Here is a 23,627-nt window from a genome sequence, read left to right on the forward strand (position 1 = left end):
TCTCGTTTTAAAGACATTATAATAGAAGGTTATTTCCATTTTCGTCTGACAGAAAACTGAAATTATGGAAAATAAAAACTCTTATTAAAGTTTAAAAAATTATTCTCCACTATATTCATTTTAGACTACCTTTGAAGAGGTTACTGTGGTGTTTGTCTACATAACACATTGTTTCAGTTATGTGCTTTTTAAACATTTATTTACTTATTTTGAGAAAGAGAAAGAGCACAAGTAGGGGGAGGGGCAGAGAGAAGAGAGAGAGAATCCCAAGCAGGTTCTGCACCATCAGCAGAGAGCCTGATGTGGGGCTCGAGCCCATGAACTGTGAGATCATGACCTGAACTGAAATCAAGAGTCAGATGCTTAACCAACTGAGACACCCAGGTGCCCTAGTTATGTGCTTTTGATGAACCATTGATTTTGATGTACTACACGTCTTCCTAAAGTAGAAGCAACAAATTTCAAGGTTTCATTTGGATCCCTGAAGAAGTCTTGTATAATATAGTGTTGAGGATCCATTTTCTCTTCTTGCCTACTCACTCCCCCAAAGTGAGTGATATAACCCAGTCCTAACTAATTAACATTATTTTATCTTCCACAACTCCTCAGTGTGCATCCTACTACCATCTCTACTACTATCAATCTATGTTCTACCCTGACCTTCTGCAAATTATGGCTCCCCATTTTTAGTGTCTCCAGCATACTATTCCTTAACTGTAATATTTCCTTTTCATTTCAATATACCCCTGCCCTTTTCCAAATTTCCATCTCATATTGATCTTTCTTTCTCTCTACTGAAGCCAATAGCAATTACAGATTGCCTTATGTTATAAATAATCTCTGGGGAAGTGTATTTGTCTTCCCACCAGTTCTAAACTCAAGGACACAGATCTCATCTCTCATACTTTCATGTATTTCCAGAGCCTAGAATGTTGCCTTGTACATTTTAGACAGTGAATAAATACTTGTATGATTATTATATATACCTATGTATAACTATACACATATACTGTCCCGTATAATGTTACCCACAGATTTTTCCCACGTTTAAGTCATTTCAATTGTTATAAGATAAAAATTCCTATTACAAAGAGATTTGTTCTATACTATTTTCCAACGCTTGAGTTCTAACAGTGCTGTACATATTCAGGTACTCAACAAATCTATACTATTTAATAAGAGGCAGTTTGAGGGGCACCTGGGTGGTCAGCCTCCAACTCAATTTCAGCTCAGGTCATGATCTCACAGTTGTGAGACCCAGCTCTGCATGGAGCCTAAGATTCTCTCTCTCCTGCCCCTTTACCTCACCTGGACTCTTGCGCTCTCTCTTGCTCTCTCAAAAATAAAAAAAAAATAAAAAAATTTAAAAAAAGAGTTTGATCTCATGCAAAAACTTCTAGCCTATGTTGTACCACTAACTATAAAGCTGTGGGCAAGAAACAGCCTCTCTGATCTTCAGTTTTCTGGCTGCAGAGAATAAGGTGTTTTAAATATGCTACAGAATGTAAGGAATTACCATTATTAGACTTATTTTCCCAGGGGATGCCATTTATTCATTCTCTCCTGGGCTTCGATTGTATGAGAAAAAGTGAGGAAGAGACAAAGGGAGAGAAAGATACATTTTGAAACTTTCACTACACCCGGCGACATGAAGCAGCTGCTAACTATACAGCTCGGCTCGGAACAAACGAGCCGGGACTATGCACACGCCTCCACCGCAGCACTCGGCTAAAGTCCCAGAGCGGTACTCCCTAAGAAACTCTGCCGCAGGCCGGGACTTGGGGGCGGGGAGGCGGAGTGGTGCGCGGCCATCTCTGTGCGGGGCGGCCCTCCGCCCACGTGGTGCAGCACCCACGGCCATCTTTGTGCGGGGCCGTGCTTCCGCCGGCGCCGTGGCTGGGACTCTGCAGTGGGCTGCGGGTGATGGAGCGGTGGGCGCGCCCGCAGCTCCTGCTGTGGCTGCTGTTGCTATTACTGCCCCCAGTGCTGGGCCGCCAGAAGGAGTCAGGTGGGCTCCGGGCGGGGCCGAGCCTGCCGCTGAGGCTCGGGGTCTGGCCCGGTCCAGAGGTGCTTTCCCGCCCCCCCCACCCCCCCACCCCCCCCACCCCCCCACCCCCGCCCCGGTTCCCTGAGGCGGCCGGAGGCCGGCTGATGCTGTGGCCGCTGGAGCGCTTAGCTGGGCAGAGGGCACGGGGGCGCCTTGGAGCGGAGAGTGAGAACTTCTGGGTGTCTGGCGCTGCTTCTATTGCCCAGGACCCTGGAGAGTAACCTATTTTTCGGAATTAGGATAGCGAGGTGGAGAGGGAATTCTCCTATTCACTTACAGCCAGTGTCGCCCGCGCTTGGCTACACTGTTCCTCCCTTAAACACACTGGGAAATAATTCATCTCTCTCTCTCTCTCTCTCTCTCTCTCTCTCTCTCTGCGTGTGTGTGTGTGTGTGGTTCTTAGTGAATTGACGGAGAGATGAAGGGAGAGTTAATTAATGTATTTGGCTTTTAATTAATCCTCTTTATAGGGTTCACTTTGATTAGTAAAAGGTGAGAATACGTGTTCCCAGTTTATTCATAGCTATCTGAGTGCCAGGCGTTGAGCTTGGACATTTTCCAATTTCTTGGACACCTGACAGCCCAAGTAGAGGAGCAGACTTGACATGAGTGCTGGAGAGTTATAGAATGAATCCTTCCTGGCGTTTCCTTTCCACCAGTGGAATGGGAAGGGGTGTCAGAAGTTGGTTCGGCATGCCTGCCGGTAGCAAATGAGAATGCTCAGGATATTTTGTTAACTCTCATTTACTTCACTTCTTGAAGGTTCAAAATGGAAAGTATTTATTGACCAAATTAACAGGTCTTTGGAGAATTATGAACCATGTTCAAGTCAAAACTGCAGCTGCTACCATGGGTGAGTTCTTTTCTTTGATGTGTCTTTGAGAGTTTAGTACTTGTCACAAGAATTCCCCTAATATCCCCAAGAGACCTGGATTACAGTAATCAGAGAGCCAAGTACGCCTTGATAAAAGGCAATGTTCCTGTGGTGGGTTTCCTATTTCTAGGGAACAAAAAGGCCCTGGGATAGGAGAAGCCCAGGTGGTCTCAACAACGCTACTTACTCCTTGGAGTTAGCACACATAGTTGTCTGTGTTCCCCATTGGACTGAAAGCTTCTTGAGGTCAAGGCCAATGTCTTACTCAGTGTTGCATCCCTGGTGCTGGCCCTCAATAAGTACTCAATAAATATTGTCGGAGGAATGAACATATTTATAAATGAGGCTAATCATCAAGTTTCCTGTTGGTTTTTTTTAAAGTGTAAAAATTATGGCTGAGAGGGTAGCATGGTAGAAAGATTACTTTAAAAGCAGTCTTTGGTTCTAGTCACAGATTTCCCACTAATTATCTCTGTGGCAAGTCACTTAACTTCTCTGGGTGTCAGATTCCTCATCAGCTAAAAAAAACAGGGTCCTTTAGCTCCCCGTTTTGTTATTCTATGACTCCTCAAAAAATTAACCTGATGCTTATGATACTTATTAAAATCTATGTATTGAACTTTAAAAGGGATACAAAATACTGTACTTTCCGGTCACTGCTGTCAGGCTGCTAGAGTATGTGTGGTGAATGGGTGCCAGACAGAACAAGGCAGTCAGTCTGAGACCAAGGGCATCAGACAGTGTCAGACTATAAGGCATAAATCCTATGTTCTGCAGGATTTGGAGAAGGGGAGGTCAGTGGGACTGCAGTCACTGGGAGGACACAGGTGTTGTGTGCCTATTAAAGGTGAATGTGCATCAAGTAAGGAAGGGGCAATCCAGATCCAGAGAGGAAGAAGAGAAATTGACTTGCTTTTTCCTCTTTGTTGTTTTACTTTAGATTACCTATGGAAAGGTTGCTCATTCTTGTCCTCCATTCTTTCCCTGGCTTACTGTATTTTCTAATACTAAACCTAAACCCATAGATAGGAAGTAGGTGGAATGGTACCACTTTTTGACCTGCTATCCTTGACGATCCACATTCTTTCAGTGTCATAGAAGAGGATCTAACTCCTTTCCGAGGAGGTATCTCCAGGAAGATGATGGCAGAGGTAGTCAGACGGAAACTGGGGACCCACTATCAGATTATTAAGAACAGATTATACAGAGAAAATGACTGCATGTTCCCCTCGAGGTAAGAACTATGAGGTAAATATATCTTCTGACCTTCTTATATATGGGCTTATTTGATACTGTTCTTAGAGAGGAGTTAATTAGAGGGCCCCACAGGTGAATCTCTCCTCATATTTCAGAGGGACTGCAAAATAGTGACAAACTCTTCCTGCCTGAGGATTTTTCTTTCCAACTCCTGCCCCCCTTTCTCCTGTATTAAAGTTTGTCTCCTCTCTCTTCTTGAGGCTTGGGCACAATCACTGGTTGTACTGGCTATGGTTCTACCCTTCTCATCATCCACCAGATATGGATGCTGCAGGGCACAGGCTGATGAGACCTAGCAGGATTGAGCTGGGCTGAAGAAGGAGAAGGATTGAGTGTTTTTCATGGGTCAAGTATTGTTCTAGATACTGAGTATTTGAAGAAAGGTGGTGGAAAGTCAAGAATAACTGAGGCTGCAGATTACACAGGCTACACTAGCCAGGAATTCAGGTGTGATGGTTGAGGTAACATATCAGTGGGCTGAGGGCTGGGGATGAGCAGGGAGGGTCATGGACTAAGCCTGGAAGTTGGACTTAGGTAGCATTACATGTTTATACAACAAATAAGAAACCTCCCTTTTAGGAGTCTTTTTTTTTTTTTTTTGAACTCAAATCTTTATAAAATTACAAAGTACAAAAATCAGAGGCCATGGTATTCTCAGCCTAAGATCTTTCTAAACAATCTCTATTCTGTCATTAAAAGGAAAGTATATGAGCAGTATTGCAAATAACATGCATCCGTGTGGACATAAGGAATTATTCTTAATAACAACTTTATTATAAATTACTGCATTTTAATTGTCAAAAATATGTAAAAACAACAACAAAAAAGAAAATAAAGATCACTTAAAATCCCATTACCATGAAGTAATCACAATTACACTTTTGTTATCAAGTGTTAGGGGTAAATAAGCTGGTAATGGGGAAAATTATTTAAGTATTTTAAACAGACATTTGTTTCATTACTTGGGACAGTAATAGCAACTTTACAAATTATGAGTATAGAAGAATTTCTAATTTCTACAAATGAGAAAGAAAATATGAATATAGACATTATTAGACTTTGAAGGCTTAACTAATGTTTAATAGTTAGATGAGCAATTTCCAAATGAAATAAAATACTCTCAAAGTTTCTGAAAGGCACATACCTCTCATTCCAGACCTCAGAACATTTTGGTAAGAATCATGAGCTGTTAGAAATGTTCTTGAGGGAGCATAGGACCTTTCATTGACAATAAAATAGTTATATTTCTAATGCATGGAAAGTTCCCTGTCTCAACTACATACACAACTAAGAAAAGAGAGTTGGGCAAAGAAGAAACAAAATGAAATATTCAGAACCAGTGTCCTTAATGAAATGGATACAGTTGAATAATATCTTTGATTCCCATCTAGCCAAAAACAGTATCTTTCTAGGTCTGGATAATTTTAAATCACCCAGTTGGAGAAGCCCAGATTGCATTTAAAAAACTTTATTGTGAACAAAGTAAAATATAAACTCAGCATTTCAAGGATGAGCTGAGAGATTTTGCTGAGGAAACAGCACCATCTAATTAAATGACTGGAGACATGTCATTTCAAAGATGGAGAATAATGATATTTTTAAAATAATAGTTTTAGTGAAGTGTGGCTGATATAAGCTGCACATATTTATTTTTTCTATAATTTATTTATTTTTTTATAATTTACATTCAAGTTAGCACATGGTACAACAATGATTTCAGGAGTAGATTCCTTAAACCCCTTACCCATTTAGCCCATCCCCCCTCCCACAACCCCTCCAGCAACCCTCTGTTCTCTGTATTTAAGAGTCTCTTATGTTTTATCCCCCTCCCTGTTTTATACTATTTTTGCTTCCCTTCCTTTATGTTCATCTGTTTTGTATCTTAAAGTCCTCATATGAGTGAAGTCATATGATATTTATCTGACTAATTTCACTTACCCTCTATTTCCATCCACATAGTTGCAAATGGCAAGATTTCATTCTTTTTGATTGCTAAGTAATACTCTGTTGTATATATATACCATATCTTCTTTATCCATTCATCTATCAATGGACATTTGGGCTCTTTCCATACTTTGGCTATTGTTGATAGTGTTGCTATAAACATTGGGGTGCATGTGTCCCTTCGAAACAGCATACCTGTATCCCTTGGATAAATACCTGGTACTGTAGTTCCTGGGTCGTAGGGTAGTTCTAGTTTTAATTTTTTGAGGAACCTCCATACTGTTTTCCAGAGTGGCTGCACCAATTTGCATTCCCACCAGCAGTGCAAAAGAGATCCTCTTTCTCCACATCCTCGCCAACATCTGTTGTTGCCTGAGTTGTTAATGTTAGCCATTCTGACAGGTGTGAGGTGGTATTTCATTGTGGTTTTGATTTGTATTTCTCAGATGATGAGTGATGTTGAGCATTTTTTCATTTGTCGGTTGGCCATCTGGATGTCTTCTTTGGAGAAGTGTCTATTCATGTCTTTTGCCCATTTCTTCACTGGATTATTTGTTTTTTTGGGTGTTGGGTTTGGTAAGTTCTCTATAGATTTTGGATACTAACCCTTTATCTGATATGTCATTTGCAAATATCTTCTCCCATTCTGTCAGTTGCCTTTTAGTTTTGCTGATTGTTTCCTTCACTGTGCAGAAGGTTTTTATTTTGATGAGGTCCCAATAGTTTATTTTTGCTTTGGTTTCCCTAAACTGCACATATTTAAAGTATACAACTTGGTAAGTTTTTTGTGTTCATTATCTTTTTAAAAAATTAATTTTTAATTGAAGTATAGTTGACATACAATATTATATTAGTTTCAAGTGTACAACATAGTGATTCAACATGTATATTCATCGTAAAATGCTTACCATAATATATGTAGGTACCACCTGTCACCATACAATGTTATTATAATATTACTGACTATATTCCCTATGCTATACTTTTCATCTTCCTGACTTTTTTTTATTGAAGTACAGTTGACATACAATGTTACGTTAGTAACAGGTGAATAACATAGTGATTCTGGACAATTCTATATGCTATGCTATGCTTGCCACAAGTGTAGTTACTATCTGTAACCATACAACACTATTACAATACCATTGACTGTATTTCCTATGCTGTACCTTTTATCCTCATGACTTATTTATTCCATAGTTGGAAGCCTGTATCTCCTACCCACCTTCATCCATTCTGCCCATCCCCTCACATCTTTCTGCTTTGGCAACCATCAGTTTGTTCTCTGTATTTATGGGTCTGTTTCTGCTTTTTGTTTGTTTATTCATGTGTTTTGTTTTTTAGATTCCACATGTAAGTGAAATCATAAGGTTTTATTTATTTTTATTTATTAAGGTTTTTTATATATGGTATTTGTATTTCTCTGTCTGACTTATTTCATTTAGCATAATAACTTCTAGGTCCATCCATGTTGTTGCAAATGGCAAGATCTCATTCTTTTTTATGGCTGAGTAATATTCCATTATATATATATATATATATATATATATAATGTTATATATTGTTATATATATATATATAATGTTATGTATAATGATATATATATATATATACACACACACACATATGTATTCATTCATTTAATTACATATATATTCATTCATTCCATTATATATATATGTACATATATATATTCATTCCATTATGTATATTCACTCCATTATATACATGTAGATATATGTATTATATATATATATGTGTATATATATATTATATCTTATCGAGTCATCTATCAATGGACACTTAAGTTGCTTCCATATATAGTGTTATAAATAATGCTGCAGTAAACACAAGGGTGTATATATCTTTTCAAATTAGTATTTTTGTTTTCCTTGGGTAAATACTCAGAAGTGAAATTACCAAATCATAGGTATTTCCATTTTTAATTTTTTGAGGAACCTCCATAATGTTTTCCACAGTGGCTACACCAGTTTGCATTCCCACCAACAGTGCATGAGGGTTCTCTTCATATCCTTTCTTTCCAACAATTATTATTTCTTATTTATTTAATACTTAAAAAATTTTTTAATGTTTTTTAAATTATTTTTATTTTATTTTTTTATGTTTTATTTTATATAAAATAAAACATAAGAGAGACAGAGCATGAACAGGAGAGGGACAGAGAGGGAAACACAGAACCCAAAGCAGGCTCCAGGCTCTGAGCTGTCAGCACAGAGCCCGATGCAGGGCTTGAACTCACAAGCAGTGAGATCATGATCTGAGCCGAAGTTGGACGCTCAACCAACTGGGCCACCCAGGTGCCCCAGAAATTTTTTTTATGTTTATTTATTTTTGAGAGACAAAGAGACAGAGCACAAGTAGGGAAGGGGAAGAGAGAGACGGGGACACAGAATCTGAAGCAGGCTCAAAGCTCTGAGCTGTCAGCACAGAGCCCGGCACAGGGCTTCAACCCACAAATTGTGAGATCATGACCTGAGCCAAAGTTGGATGCTTAACCAACTGAGCCACCCAGGTGCCCCTAATATTTCTTATCTTTTTGATAATAGCCATTCTGACTGGTGATGATATCTCACTATGGTTCTGATTTGCATTTCCCTGATGATTAGTAATGTTGAGTATCTTTTCATGTGTCTGTTGGACATCTGTACATCTTCTTTGGAAAATGTCTATTCATGTCTATGCCCATTGTTTCATTGGATTATTTGTCTTTTGGTGTTGAGTTGAATGAGTTCTTTATATATTTTTGATATTTACCCTTTACCAGATATTTTGCAAATATCTTCTCCCATTCAGTATGTTGCTTTTTGTTTTGTTGATGGTGTCTTTCACTGTGAAAAAGCTTTTTAGTTTGATGTAGTCCCAATTGCTTATTTTTACATTTGTTGCCCTTGCCTGAGGAGACAGATCTAAAAAAGTATTGCTAAAACCAGTGTCCAAGAGTTTACTGCCTATGTTTTCTTTCAGGAGTTTCATGGTTTCAGGCCTTTCGCCCAGGTCTTTAATCCATTTTGAGTTTGTTTTTGTATATGGTGTAAGAAGGTGGTCCAGTTTTATTCTTTTGTGTGTAGCTGTCCAGTTTTCCCAACACCATTTCTTGAAGAGGTTATTTTTTTCTCCATTGTATATTCTTGTCTCCTCTGTTAAAGATTAAGTGACCATACAAGCGTGGGTTTATTTCTAGGCTTTCTATTCTGTTCTAGTGATCTGTGTGCCTATTTTTGTGCCAGTACCATACTGTTTTGATTATTATTGCTTTGTAGTATAGTTTGAAACCTGGGCTTGTGATACCTCCAACTTTGTTCTTCCTTCTCAAGATTGCTTTGGCTATTAAGGGTCTTTTGTGGTTCCATATAAATGTTAGGATTATCTGTCCTTGTTCTGTGAAAAATGCTATTGGTATTTTGATAGTGGCATTGAATCTGTAGATTTGGGTAGCATGGAGATTTTATCAATATTAATTTTTCCAATCAATGAGCATGGTATATTTTTCCATTGATTTGTATCATCTTAAATTTCTTCCATCAATGTCTTACAGTTTTCAGAGTACAGGTCTTCTATCTCATTAGTTAAATTTATGACTAGATATTTTATTCCTTTTTTTGGTATTTTATTCTTTTTAATACAATTATAATTTGATAAGTTTTGCTGTATGTATACACCAAGATAATGAATGTATCTGTCACTCCCAAAAATTTCTTTGTGCCTCTTTGCAATCCTTCTCTCCTACCCCTCCCTGCCATGCTGTCCTTTTACCCCTATTCTCAGGCATCCACTGATCTGCTTTCTGTCATTATAGATCATTTCCTAGAGTTTTATATAAAAGGAATCATAAACGGCATTATACAGTATGTGAAAGAGTGCTATTTTAAAAGCTGAACATGAAAGAAAACAAAATGTTTTAGCTGTTAAATGTAAATGTATAGCAACATTATATGTTTTAAACTTCTAACTAGTTCTATTTGTTTATTTTATCATCAAAGGACTGTTCCTTGCACATGGTAAAATATTTAGATAACCTGAAAATATGAACAAGGAAATGGAAGTTTCTCTACTACCTTCAACCCCCAAACCTCTAGTCCCTGAGTCCTCCTCTCAAAAGACGACCACGATTACAAGTTTCTTGCATATCCTTCTAGAAATAGTTTATGCATATACAGTTGTCTAGACTCATCAACAAAATAGAACATGTGTATCTTCTGTTCTGCAACTTACTTTTCTTTTTCATATAACATATTTTTAAATTGTTCCTTATGAGTACATAGAGTATATCTCACTATTCCATGGCTGCATACTAATCCATTGTGTGGATTTCTTTATTCAGCCCTCTATCAAAGGACATTTAAATTATTCTCCACCATTCCCCTTTGAATTTCAACACATGTAAACAACGCTGTAGTGAACTTAAACCTTTGAGTACTCATGTAATTATATCTGCAGGGTCAATTCCTACAAGTAGGATTAGTAGGCCAACTAATGTGTTTTTTAAATCTTGATGAATAGAAGCAGACTGTCTTCCAAAGGAGTTGTGCCTATTTTCTTCTTTTATATACTTTTTCTTTTTTGTTTTGTAAGTAATCTCTACACCCAACATGGGGCTTGAACCCATGACACCCAGTGAGCCAGCCAGCCATCCCAAAGTTGTGCCTATTTTCACTTCCACCACCCTTGTATTACATGCTCAGAATAGACCTCATACTTTCATCAATACTGTGTATTATTGGACTCTGATCTTTGTCAGTCTGATTGGTGAAGACTAGCACCTAGCTTCAACAGCACTTTTTTTTTTGTCATAGTGATACTTTGTTTTTAAATTTTTAATTGAGGGGCACCTGGGTGGCTCAGTCGGTTAAGCGTCCAACTTCGGCTCAGGTCATGATCTCACGGTCCATGAGTTCGAGCCCCACGTCGGGCTCTGTGCTGACAGCTCAGTCTGGAGCCTGCTTCAGATTCTGTGTCTCCTCTCTCTCTGACCCTCCCCCGTTCATGCTCTGTCTCTCTCTGTCTCAAAAATAAATAAAACATTAAAAAAAATTTTTTTAAATAAATTTTTAATTGAAATATATTTGACATATAACATATACATTTAAGGTACACAACATGTTAATCTGACACATTTATATATGATTGCCATTGTAGCACTAATTACATAATTATCCTTTTGTTTTAGTAGTTGGAATAATTAAATTTTGGTTTTTTAGCAAGTTTGATTATAATACAGTATTGTTGTGTATATTCACTATACTGTGCATTAGATCTCTAGGGCATATTCACTACTTGTTGTAAGTTTGTACCCTTAAGCAGCATCTGTCCTGTTCCCCCTATCCCTTGGTGACCACCATTTCATTCTCTGTTTTTACAAGTTTGGGTTTTGGGGAGCAAGGGAGGGGCAGAGGGAGGGAGAGAGAGAGAATCTTAAAGGCTCCACACACAGCATGGAGCTCAATGTAGGGCTCAGTCTCATGAACCATGAGATCATGACCTGAGCCAAAATCAAGAGTTGGACGCTTAACCAACTGAGCCACCCAGGTGCTTCTGGGACATTCTTTAATACAGTTGAGCATCTTTTCTTTCGTTTATCAATCATTGATATTTTTTGCAGTTACCTCTCTCTATATAAATCAATTTTATGAATCAGTCATTTATATGCTACTGGAAAATTTTGGTCAAACCTTGGAATGTTCCCTCCAGGATAGTGGTGGTCAGGACCTCAAGGGATGGGGCAGAAAAGCTAATCTGCCAGTGTATCGTCTCTTTCCAGAGTTTCTCTGAGGATTCCTGGGGAGTCCAGCCAGAAAAGTATACAGGCAAACCTTGTTTTATTTGGCTTCACTTTATTGCCTTTTGCAGATACTGCATTTTTTTAATAAATTGAAGGTTTGTGGCAACCCTGCATCTAACACGTTTATTGGTGCCATTTTTCCAACATCATTTGCTCACTTCACATCTCTGGGTCATATTTTGGAACAATTTTCTCAATGTTTCAAACTTTATTATTATTATATTTGTTATGGTGATTTGTGATCAGTAATCACAACTTGCTGAAAGCTCATGATTCTTAGCATTTTTTATCAATAAAGTGTCTTTAATTAAGATATGCACATTGTTTTCTTAGACATAATACTATTATTGCACACTTAACAGTATGGTATAAACGTAAATTTTATTGTACTTGGGAACCCCAAAATTCTCTTGACTTGCGTTATTGCCATATTTGCTTTATTGTGATGGTCTGGAACCAAACCTACAGTATCTCTCAAGTATGCCTGTATTACAGTCTTTGTGATTGTGTACATAACATTCTTTCTGGCTTGCAAAACTGATTTTGATAGTGTTCTGAAGTATTCAACTCAAAGGCAATAAAAGTTTTCCTATCTTTCCTCCTAAATTATGAAACTTAATTATGGTGGATATAAATATAATGTCATTGTGAGAGGCAAAGCCCTAGGGACACACTTAGAGAATTAGCTTTTTCTGGTTACTATCAAAATTTGTATCTTGCTTACTAATGAAACTAAAGAGGAAATTTTTAAAAACTAGGGATGAATAGAGGAAAAGTGGTAGGAGTAGCAATAATACATCTTTCAGACTTATGATCTAACTGGAAAACTTCATGAAGTGTTGTAAGCTGGAGCAGTTTAGCTAGGAAAGATGCCTTGCACAATATAAGAGAGTAGAAAAGTCCTTTTAGAAGCATTGCTTTCAGGAAACTTTGCAGAAGGCTGACGATCTGAACACAGGCTTTCAAAGTGTGAATGGGACCATGTCTTGTCCTATAGTAGGCACTGATCTGGTGAATATGTGGTATTTCTGGTTGACAGGTGTAGTGGTGTTGAACACTTTATTTTGGAAGTTATCGGACGCCTCCCTGACATGGAAATGGTGATCAATGTACGAGATTATCCTCAGGTTCCTAAATGGATGGAGCCTGCCATTCCAGTCTTCTCCTTCAGTAAGGTAAGTATAGGGAGAGATGTATGGGGAGATGGGAGGTGTTCCTCTAGAGTATGAGTGGGAGATGATTGTCCTATGACAGAATCTGCTGGGTAATGGTGAGGGTGACGCCTGAGGTCCAGGAATTGGCCTGTGTCCCTCTTAGCTTCACAGTGGCTGAGCAATAAGACTGAGGAAATGGGTAAAAAGATTGCTTAAGTGTCTATAGGTCTAGGGATGAAGGGGAGAGAATAATGGACGCCTAAAGAACTGATAGGACATTGAAGGAAAGGTTTAGAGATCCTACAGAACATAGGGAGAGAGTGGCTCAAAATAGCTCATGGGCTTGGAGTTAGAGAACACCTTCATTCAAAAACTATTTGTTGGGGCGCCTGGGTGGCTCAGTCGGTTAAGTGTCCAACTTCAGCTCAGGTCACGATCTCGCGGTCCGCGAGTTCGAGCCCCGCGTCGGGCTCTGGGCTGATGGCTCAGAGCCTGTAGCTTGCTTCCGATTCTGTGTCTCCCTCTCTCTCTGCCCCTCCCCCGTTCATGCTGTGTCTCTCTCTGTCTCAAAAATAAATAAACGTTAAAAAAAAATTAAAAAAAAAAAACAAAAAAAAAAACTGTTGAAGTCCCGTGTGTGTGTGTGTGTGTGTGTGTGTGTGTGTGTGTGTGTAGTCCTGTCAGTGTATCCCAGGGGCCCAGCATGGCTAACAATGAAGCTGAAGGTGGTAGATAACTCCACACAGTTTGTGCTGAAGCAGTACATTGAGGGGATAGGTCTGGGATATGCAAGAGGAATATGTGAGAGGGTGAGCTTTGAGTCTAGTTATGGAGGAATAGGAGTACTAGTTCACACCTGTGGACTTGAAGAATTTGAGATAGTTAATATCTTCAGTGCCCAGGTTGTTGCAAATGTGTATTGGAAGGGATGGGCCTTGGTTCCCTTGAGACTAGGTATGGCCACATTGAGGGGTGGGGTGGGAGGGCTAGAAGAGAATGGGTGGAAGATTCTATGGGGGAAGGGAGGGTTTAGGAAAACCCGATGGACTTTGAGAAAAGGAGCACCATCTCTGATGTGATTTCTCCAGAGGGACCTTTTATCTCTACTTTTTCTTTATCACAGTTTACTTTCTCTGTAGACTTGTGTATTTACTGTGTTGCAAATGGGCTGAGGCCACATTTGTGTTGCATTTCCCATGATTTAGCCTCATTTCTCAAAAGTGCTTGGTTTTCTTGTTTGTCATGAAACCCTCCCAGAAGAACAGATAGAAGCTCCCATGTAAGTCAGTAAGGACTTTATGCTTGTTATCTATTTGTTGTTTCTGTGTATGGTAAAGTATAACAATCAGTATACTTTCTTTTCATCTTCTCTTTTTGTTTCTAAGCCAGTGACTTCTAATTTCCAAGAGAAAGCTTTTAGTCTTTCAACTTTATAGTAATTGTACAGCTTCTATTGAGCAGCTGTTATGTCTGAGCTGCTTTATGAATCACGTACCATTTTTCAAAAGTATTTGAGAAAGGCAAACAGCATATTGCATGTGTAATTCCAGTGAAACTACTGAAGAGTTAGAGGTTTATCAGGCCAGAGTTTTAACAGAAGTAATCATAAAAAGAGAACAAATGATTTAAAACTTTTTTCAAAAGATGTGGGATAATATCCCTTTCTCCCATTCTGCCCATCAGCACTTCTGGTCCTGATCAACAAATAATCAATAATTTATTGACCAACCAGGGTGAGCTCAACAGTACCACAGTATTAGATAACACTAATGAACACTTACTGAGTACTTACTATGTACCAAACACTGGTCTAAGCTTTTCACATGTACTAACTCATTTAGTAAGCCCATTAGATAGGTAACATTATTGGTATTATTTCTCCCATCATAAAGATAAAGCAGGCATAGAAAATTAAGTAACTTGCCTAGAGTTGGAAAGAAGTAGAGTCAGCATTTTGAGTCAGCATTCAAACCCAGGTGATCTGTTTCAAGAGCCCCTACCATTTTAACCATTTAATTGTGATTCTTGCTCTCAAAAGATCCATCTAGGAAATAATCAGGAACTGGTAAGACAGTATATACTCCAAATGTAATAGTTAAAAGATAAGAGAGCTGTGTGATGATTCAGAGTTAGGTATTTTATTTCCTTAAACTAAAAACCCTAACAAATAGAACTTTGGGTAACTGAAAAAGTTGACCTTTAAGGAGATTTTAAATTCTGGGATTCAGTGAGCCCATGATTTTTAACCCATGGTCATTTTTCTCTTTTAATGTCTAGAGTCCAGACTTTGCAGACAAGGGAAAATATATTTTTGGCAATTTAATACTAGAGCAAGACTTTTGTCCAGATCCTGTGGCATGACTGTAGTTTAATTCTTCTCTCTCTGTTCTGAGACTGATGTAGAACAACCTTTCTGTTTCTGTTGAAGACATCAGAGTACCATGATATCATGTATCCTGCTTGGACATTTTGGGAAGGGGGGCCTGCTGTTTGGCCAATTTATCCTACAGGTCTTGGACGATGGGACCTCTTCAGAGAAGATCTGGTAAGGTAGGTCCTTTAGAGAGGTTTTATTTGTCCTTCTTTGTAGGTCTTCTTGAAATAAACTAATGTTTGTTTAAGTTAAAAACAAAAGAAAAACTATAGCATAAGCAATTTTGTGTGTGTATAAAATATTTACCCATCCATAGGAAAAGAGCAGAGCCTACCCTAAAGTATCAGTAATGCCTTTGGGGAAAGGAGTATAGGAGCCTTTTCTTTTCTTCTTTAAATTTTTCTGTATTTTTAAGATTCTCCAAATAAGAGTGAATTACTTTCATAATTTGAAAAAAGTGAATGACCATGTTGTGGGGGAGAATAGAAAATTACTAGGAGGAACATAAATGTACTTTATAACTTAGAACTAAGTCCTTAAGGTGGAGATGGGGAGGACATATTGTCCCATAATTATCTCAAGTACAAACTTATTCCAGATTCTCCTGATTCACGACTGAGACATACTTGGGCTGTTGAGTCTATCTGATGTCATTTCAGAATTTAGATTGTCCATGTCATCCAAGCTATAGGTATTTCTTACCTAGCTACATTTTGCATTTATGATTTAAACAACATTGATACCTAATTAGAAAACTTCTAGAAGAAATACAGTCTTTATAGGTCCTCTCTCAGGTCCATTGAGGAAGCAAAAATTTAATTTAACTTCATTTCCACAAATATCTATCACCTGTACCATGTGTGGCTGGAGATTCAAAGGGGGTGAAAAGAATGTCCCTTTTCTAAAGAAACACATAGGGCTGAAGTCCTCAATGGCGGTTAGAGCCACCAGGTAAAAAATGAGTCTGTTATCTGGTAGGTGTACTTTGAAAATGATTTTGTAAAATACCTTGGTCTCATACTTCACAGAACTAGAACTGGAAATTGTCCTTTCCAACTCTTTATTTCAGGGGTTGAGTGACTTGGTCAACGTCAGGAACCATTTTAGGCCTGAAGTCCTGGTATCCAAGTGCATTATCTTCTCCACATTACCAATTAACCTTACCCATCCTCTCCAGAGGGAAAAATAACAAGTTTTTTAACCTGTTTTTCTTCAAGTTATTCTTGGCTTTAGTTATCTAATCCTTTTTTTTTTTTTTTCAGGTACTTGCAAATACACTTTTTACACTCTTCTTTTTTGTAGCTCTTTCTCTACCTGCTATCCATCTACTTTGTTTTTTCTCTTTTCTTTCTTTCTTTCTTTCTTTCTTTCTTTCTTTCTTTCTTTCTTTCTTTCTTTTTAGAGACAGAGAGAGAGAGAACAAGCAGGGAAGGGGCCGAGTGAGAAGGAGAGAGAGAATCTCAAGGAGGCTCCATGCTCAGTGTAGAGCCCCATGCAGGGCTCAATCTTACAACTGTGAGATCATGACTTGAGCCGAAATTGAGTCGGACACTTAATCAACTGAGCCATCCAGGCACCCTACTTTGTTTTTTAAATCTTTAAAAACAACCTTTTTTTCTGATTATGAAACCTATATATGCTCATAAAAATAAAAAGTATGTCTAACATCAGCATCTTTTCCCCCCACTTCTTAGTGTGTTTTAGGGATCTTTCCATGTCAGTACATATGAAACTACCTCATTATTTTTATTAGTTACATGGTATTCCGTTGCATGGATAATAATTTACCTCATTATTTTCTATGATAGACTTTTAGGCTATGTGTAATAGATGCATAATTTCTTGTTTTCTGGACTATTTGAGAGTAAGTTGCATACCTTATGACCCTGTACATCCTAATACTTTAGTGTGTATTTCCTAATAGCAAGGATATTCTCCTTTATAACCATGCTGCAATTATCAAATTCAGGAAACAATATTGATACAACACTTAATTATCCCAATAATGTCCTGTATGGCACATTCTACCTCCAGTACAGGATACAATCCAGGCTCATGTGTTGCATTTAGTTATTATTTCTGTTTAGTCTCCTGTAATCTGGAATAGCTCTTCAGTCTGTCTTTCTCTTTCATAACACTGACATTTTGAAGAATACAGGCCACATACATTATAGAATGTTCTTCAGTTTAGTTTTGTCTATTCCTCATGATTAGATTCAGCTTATGCATTGCTGGCCTTAATACTTACCTAAGTGATTTTTGCATCCATCTATAACTCTTCTTTTTTTTTTTTTTTAAATGTTTATTTATTTATTTTGAGAGAGGCAGAGTGTGTGGAGGAGGGGCTGAGAGAAAGGGAAAGAGAATCCGGGCTCTGTGCTGACAGAGCTCAGTCTCACAAACTGTGAAATCATGACCTGAGCTGAAATCCAGAGGTTGATGCTTAACCAACTGAGCCACCCAGGTGCCCCCATCCTTAACTCTTTAGAGATATTAATTTTGATCACCTGGTCACGGTGTTACCAGTTCCTCCACTACGTACTCTTTTTCTTCCCTTGAAAACCACTAAGCTTATTTTAGGGAGATAGATTATGTTTTAAAATCTAAACTTACAAGAACATATTTTTCTTTTGATATCGTCCCCTCTTTTTCTTCAGGTGAATTTATTCATGATTGCAGAATTGTAATTTAAAAAAAGATTTTTTTATGCATCTATTTATTTTTGATAGAGAGAGACAGAGCACAAGTGGGGGAGGAGCAGAGAGAGAAGGAGACACAGAATCCGAAGCAGGCTTCAGGCTCTGAGCTGTCAGCACAGAGCCCGATGTGGGTCTCGAACTCACAAACCGCGAGATCATGACCTGAGCCAAAGTCAGACGCTTAACCGACTGAGCCACCCAGGTGCCCCCAGAAATATAATTTTATTTTTTAGAGCCCTCCATTCAAAAGCTCTAGCCATGTGATTTCACTTCTTACTTTGAAACTTTAAAAATCTCCTTGCTTATCTGCATTGATGTCTGCCTGCTATTTTTTCTAATCTTTTGGGAGTTTGTCCCTATTGACTTACTTTTCACTCTGTAGAAGAATTCACTGTTTCCGTATTTTAAATATTTATGTCTCTACTGTCATAGGAGGTAGGGAAGATGGTTATAAAAGAGGTCTGGGGCAGCCCCAGGCTGTGTTGGCCACTTTTAGCACTTGCCTGGGGAAAAAAGTCCTAACATAGGTCTTTTGAGGGGTAAGTAGGTGGGTAGAAAGAATGAGGGAGAGAGAAAACAGAGATGGTACAAGTCTGTGTATATTAAATACAGTTTTCCCAGGGACCAAGGAAATTTACACTCAGAATTTCAGTATAAATTGATACTTTTTTAGTTGGGTGGTTTGGCAATGTATATCAAAATATAAAATGTATATATCTTTGACCCAGCCATTTCACTTCTAGAATTTATCCCAGAGTTAATTGGACAAGTATGTAAAGGTAGGTACACAAAGATATTCACTACAGTATTGTTTCTTAAAGCAAAGAGTTAGACACTACCTAAAAGCCCATGAATAAGTAATGAAGTGAATTATGACATGACTATAAAATGGAATGTTGTGCCTGAATGCAAAGTAAAGGTAGCATAGGGCTTAAAAACAGGGACTCTGGGTTCAAACTCTGGCTCTTATCAGCTGTGTGACTCTGGGCAAACTGCTTACCCTCTCAAGAGCCTCAGCTGTAAATTAGGGATAACAAAACCACCTCAAGCATTGTGAGAATGGGTATATATATAATATATAATATATATAAAATATCTGCGTTATATAGAGCAAGGTTTCTCAATATTGGTAGTATTGACATTTTGGGCTGGATCATTCTTTGTTGCAGGGGGCTGTCCTGTGCATTGCAGGATAGTTAGCAGCACCCCATTAGTGTCTTAATGACACTAAATGCCAGTAGCAGTCCCCCAGTAGTGACAATCAAAAATGTCTATAGTCATGGCCAAATGTCTTCTGGGGGAACGGGGCAAAGTCACCAATTGAGAACCACTGATATGGAGACTTGATTGGAAGGAAATTCTTCACTGAGACGTTAAATTGGTAAAAATGGTTATCTACGGGCAGGAGGTTCCAGATGATTTTTCTACTTTTATTTTATGCTTTTCCATTCAAATTTTATATAGGGGCCCCTGGGTGGCTCAGTCGGTAAGGGTCCAACTCTTGGTTTCAGCTCAGGTCATGATCTCATGGTTCGTGGGATCAAACCCCATGTTGGGTCTGTGCTAACAGTGCAGAGCCCACTTGGGATTCTCTCTCTCTCTCTCTCTCTCTCTCTGCCCCTCCTCTACTCACATCCCCCCCCCCAAATAAATAAAATAAACTTAAAAAAGAATTTTATATAATGAGCATATACCGTATTTCCAGTAAAAAACAAAAAACCAGTAAACAAAAATAACCCAGTGGTATAGCATTTATGTTTCGGTGGGAGGGAGTATGGGGCACAATGAGAGCTAGTTTTGGCTTTGGATTGTAGAATCAGGAAAAGATGGTATAGCAAGGAAAACCTATGAGATAGGCCACGAAAATGAGCAATGCTCTCAGCTGAGAGAAGCTGAGTAATGTGACATTTATGTCTTTAAAAGTATTTCTACCTAAAAAGTTTATATCCTAAGTCTCTCCATTATGGTAAATAGTCCAGCAATCCCTCATTAACTCCAATTCAGCTGTCCCCCTCATTTCTCAGAGGAAGACACCATGCAACCCTGTGCAGGGCCCCTACAAAGGAAGTTAAAAATGCTGCATCTGTGAACTAGCAGCTTCAGCAAGAAAAGCTGGCCATGGTAGTATGTACTGAGACCTGAGCTTCAGGGACTTTGTTTCATGGAGCACTTAGGACAGTTTCAAGAATACAGGGTGCTTTGCAATATCAGACACATTTCTAAAGATGCTGCCTATGCATCCAAAACACGAGGTCAAGGAGTGATTTGTTTTCTTGCCCTTAATTCAATTTCTGATATTTTCTGCAGGTCTCTTTGCCTATTAAGTTTATCAATAGCACCACTCTACATAAAGCAGAGAAGAAATCCTCATTGTATGCATTAAATAGCTCTAAACATGTCATTTAGGGGCTGGGAACTTTTCTTTCAATGTTGTTAACTTATTAACGGAGGAACAGATTGTAGATATTATTGGCTAGCATTTCCAAAGGAATGAAGCAACAACAAAGGGAAATGCAATGTCATTGAGGGCTCTTTCTTTTGAAAGCCTCGGTCAGACTTAATGAAAAATGTAAAGCTCTGAACTAATCTTCAGAAGTGGTTAAAACATGTCCTCATTTGGTTAAGAGAAAAACATAGAAACTAACTGAAATCTATTTTTAGGTCAGCAGCACAGTGGCCATGGAAGAAGAAAAACTCTACAGCATATTTCCGAGGATCAAGGTGACTATATTTTCTGGCATTTTACAAAGAAATTTGTAAAATATAAGCAATTTTGAGGGTGTGAAGATCTCTAGTTCAAAGAGAAAACTAAGATAACTAAGAAATAAATGTAGAAGCACAGAATTTTAGACAGAGAATTTAAATTTTTTGCCCAAATCACTCTTAGTTGAATTGGAATTGAAAGAAGTAAGGTTCATTCATTTATTCATTGAATAGGTATTTAGAGTGCCATGAGTATATTAGGCATTGAGTGTACGTTGAAGAGAACAGCTGAGTTGTCCTCTTGCCTAAGAGATTATAGTGTCCTATGGGTAGCTTCTGACCTGGACCTCTTCTAGTCACTGTGCTAGTTAATGGCGGATCAGGAACCATCACCAGATCTCCTGACTCCTTTTTCCATGAGGCCATGTGGCTGCCAAATAATGGTGGAGACCACAGACTGAGACTGATGAAAATGGAAAGGGAAGCAGGGAAGAAAGGGAGGAGGGAAAGGGAAATGTTGGTCAAGGACCCTCTCCATGTTACTCAGACCCACATCCCCAGTGCCAAGAACAGTACCTGCCATGTAGATACATGAAGACCATCTGTTGTATAGATGAACAGAACAGGGACCGTGAAAGGAGAAGGGTCTTGTCGTTTTCCTGGTGAGTCCTTGTTGGAGATCATACCCTCTATTGAGGCAGTGAACTTGGGAATGTAGATAGGCCCAGTAGCCACTGCTTACTGGTCCTTATCAACTTCTCTTGATTCTCAGATCTTGAGATCACAGCTTCTTAACTTGGGATCCATGTGTGGACTTGAAGAGTTCTAGGACTTCCTATAAATTATATAGGGATTGTCCGCTTTCTAGAGAGTGGGTCCATGGCAGGTGGGGGGGGGGGCCGGGGGAGGTGTCCAGGACCTCTCAAATGTCAGGACCATCTCCTACTTGGACCATAACTAGGACTTTTTCTACAGGTTTTAGCCCTTTAGTTTTCTTTTTAATTTAAATATTACACTGGACTTTACGAAATACACACAACAAAGGTCATGTAGCTATTTTGGTGAGGGGTGATTACCTAGTCACACAGCTGTGAGTACTAGTGATTATAGACGCTATGTGAGCCATCCCAAAAGGGAACTCATTCCCTGGGATATGCCTGTAGAGTTCAGAACAACATCCTCTTAAAGACTAGATGTAAGCAAAGAAGGGCCCAATACTCCCCATCTCTGAAGGGTAAACGGCCAGGAAAACAGGCAGGAACACCTATATGCACAGGGCCCAGTACCCCCCCACCCCCACCCCCACCTCTGCTGTAACCAGTAAGTTATCCATCTATGTGTACAGTCATTGCATTGGGTCCAATTACAGCTTACTTTTCAGATTGGGAACAGTATTATGGTGGAGGACACATGTTTTATGTCATATGCTTCTTTTATAGGACAAGTCCAGAACGGGATCCTCTCATTCTTCTATCTCGGAAAAACCCAAAACTTGTTGATGCAGAATACACCAAAAACCAAGCCTGGAAATCTATGAAAGTAATCACAATTGTCTGAATAGAACCATAGCAGTGAACATTCTCACTCAAAGAACATTGTCACCTGGGTAGAATTCCAGATCAGGTTTCCTCTTAGTGGTAGATGAATGTAGAGAAAGATCCACAAACTAGTATTAGCATATATGTAAATTATTCTTTCAAACTCACATTGCTTTTCTGGGCCATATTATGAGTAGTAGTTTTGGTTTTGTTTTGTTGTTTTGTTGTTGTTGTTTTTGTTTTTTGTTTTTTGTTTTTTTACTACTTTTAAGGTTTAAACCAGAGGACACAAACTTTTTATGGAAAGGGCCATATGGTAAATATTTTAGGCTTTGTGGATTGTATGGTCTTGTTGTAGTTACTCAACTTTGCCATCACAGTGTGAAAGCAGCCACAGACAATATGTAAATGAATGAGCCTGGCTGTGTTCTAGTAAAACTTTATTTATGGCATGGAAATTTGAATTTCATGTAATTTTCACATGTCATAAATATTCTTCTTTGGGTATTTTTCAAGCATTTGAAACATAAAGATATTCTTAATTAAAATGTAAAGATATTCTTAATTTATTTACAACTCTCCAAGTGATTCTAAGGCAATGCCAGCAATGACTGGCTCCTTCAGGTTGGAGTTCATCTCTGTCTTCTATGACTTCTTGCCTTATTCAAAGAACTTTAAGCCCTAAATGTCCTCATTTGAAATTTTCAAATGCCATATGAGGATGATATGAAAAGAAGTTTTAAACTTCTTGTGGGAAAACTAAGTGTATCTGAGATGTAATATGTGATAGTTGTAATCAAACAGGAGCAAATGAAGTCTAACAAACTTTGTTGAAAAATAAAAATATGAAAAGTGTATCCATTCAGCACAGCCTCTACTGTGGGATGCTGCAAAAGCAAACAAGACTTGTTTCCCTCATCAAAGTGTTTGCCATCTTCTAAGGTAGCTGGGATATAAATGGGGGTCTCAAACTCAGATGCCCCAGGAGGCCACAGGAGTGAGCAGGAGAGAGAGCTAAAGGTCTGGTCAACGCCGCCAAGGGAATAGGAGCTCAGTTTACCAGACCTTCCTTTTATGTTTTACAAGAAAAGTTGGAAATCGGGATTTTTGGAAGAAATATCTTACCACCTGTAAATGTTGGCAATGGTTTGAATTTTTATTTTTAAATACTTTCCATCCCCAACAAAATCTGTGTGTGGGTTTTACCTCTGAGCCCACCAGCACCACCTGTACCTTC

At 38.5% G+C, this 23,627-nt stretch overlaps 2 protein-coding genes across 2 annotated transcripts in view; both read left to right on the top strand.

The window, feature by feature from the left end:
- Nucleotides 1–23,627, top strand: part of PLA1A (phospholipase A1 member A) — a 194,960-nt gene that overhangs the window by 144,184 nt on the left and 27,149 nt on the right. The gene's annotated exons all lie outside the window — the stretch shown is intronic.
- On the top strand, nucleotides 1,872–23,556 carry POGLUT1 (protein O-glucosyltransferase 1). The gene is made up of 7 exons (XM_049629440.1): nucleotides 1,872–2,008; nucleotides 2,810–2,900; nucleotides 4,012–4,155; nucleotides 12,962–13,097; nucleotides 15,505–15,626; nucleotides 20,811–20,870; nucleotides 22,292–23,556. Exons 1-7 carry the CDS (start codon nucleotides 1,924–1,926, stop codon nucleotides 22,407–22,409), a joined length of 756 nt encoding a protein of 251 aa, XP_049485397.1. The 5' UTR covers nucleotides 1,872–1,923; the 3' UTR covers nucleotides 22,410–23,556.

Source organism: Panthera uncia, chromosome C2, assembly GCF_023721935.1.
Source record: "Panthera uncia isolate 11264 chromosome C2, Puncia_PCG_1.0, whole genome shotgun sequence".
Taxonomy (NCBI): Eukaryota; Metazoa; Chordata; class Mammalia; order Carnivora; family Felidae; genus Panthera; species Panthera uncia.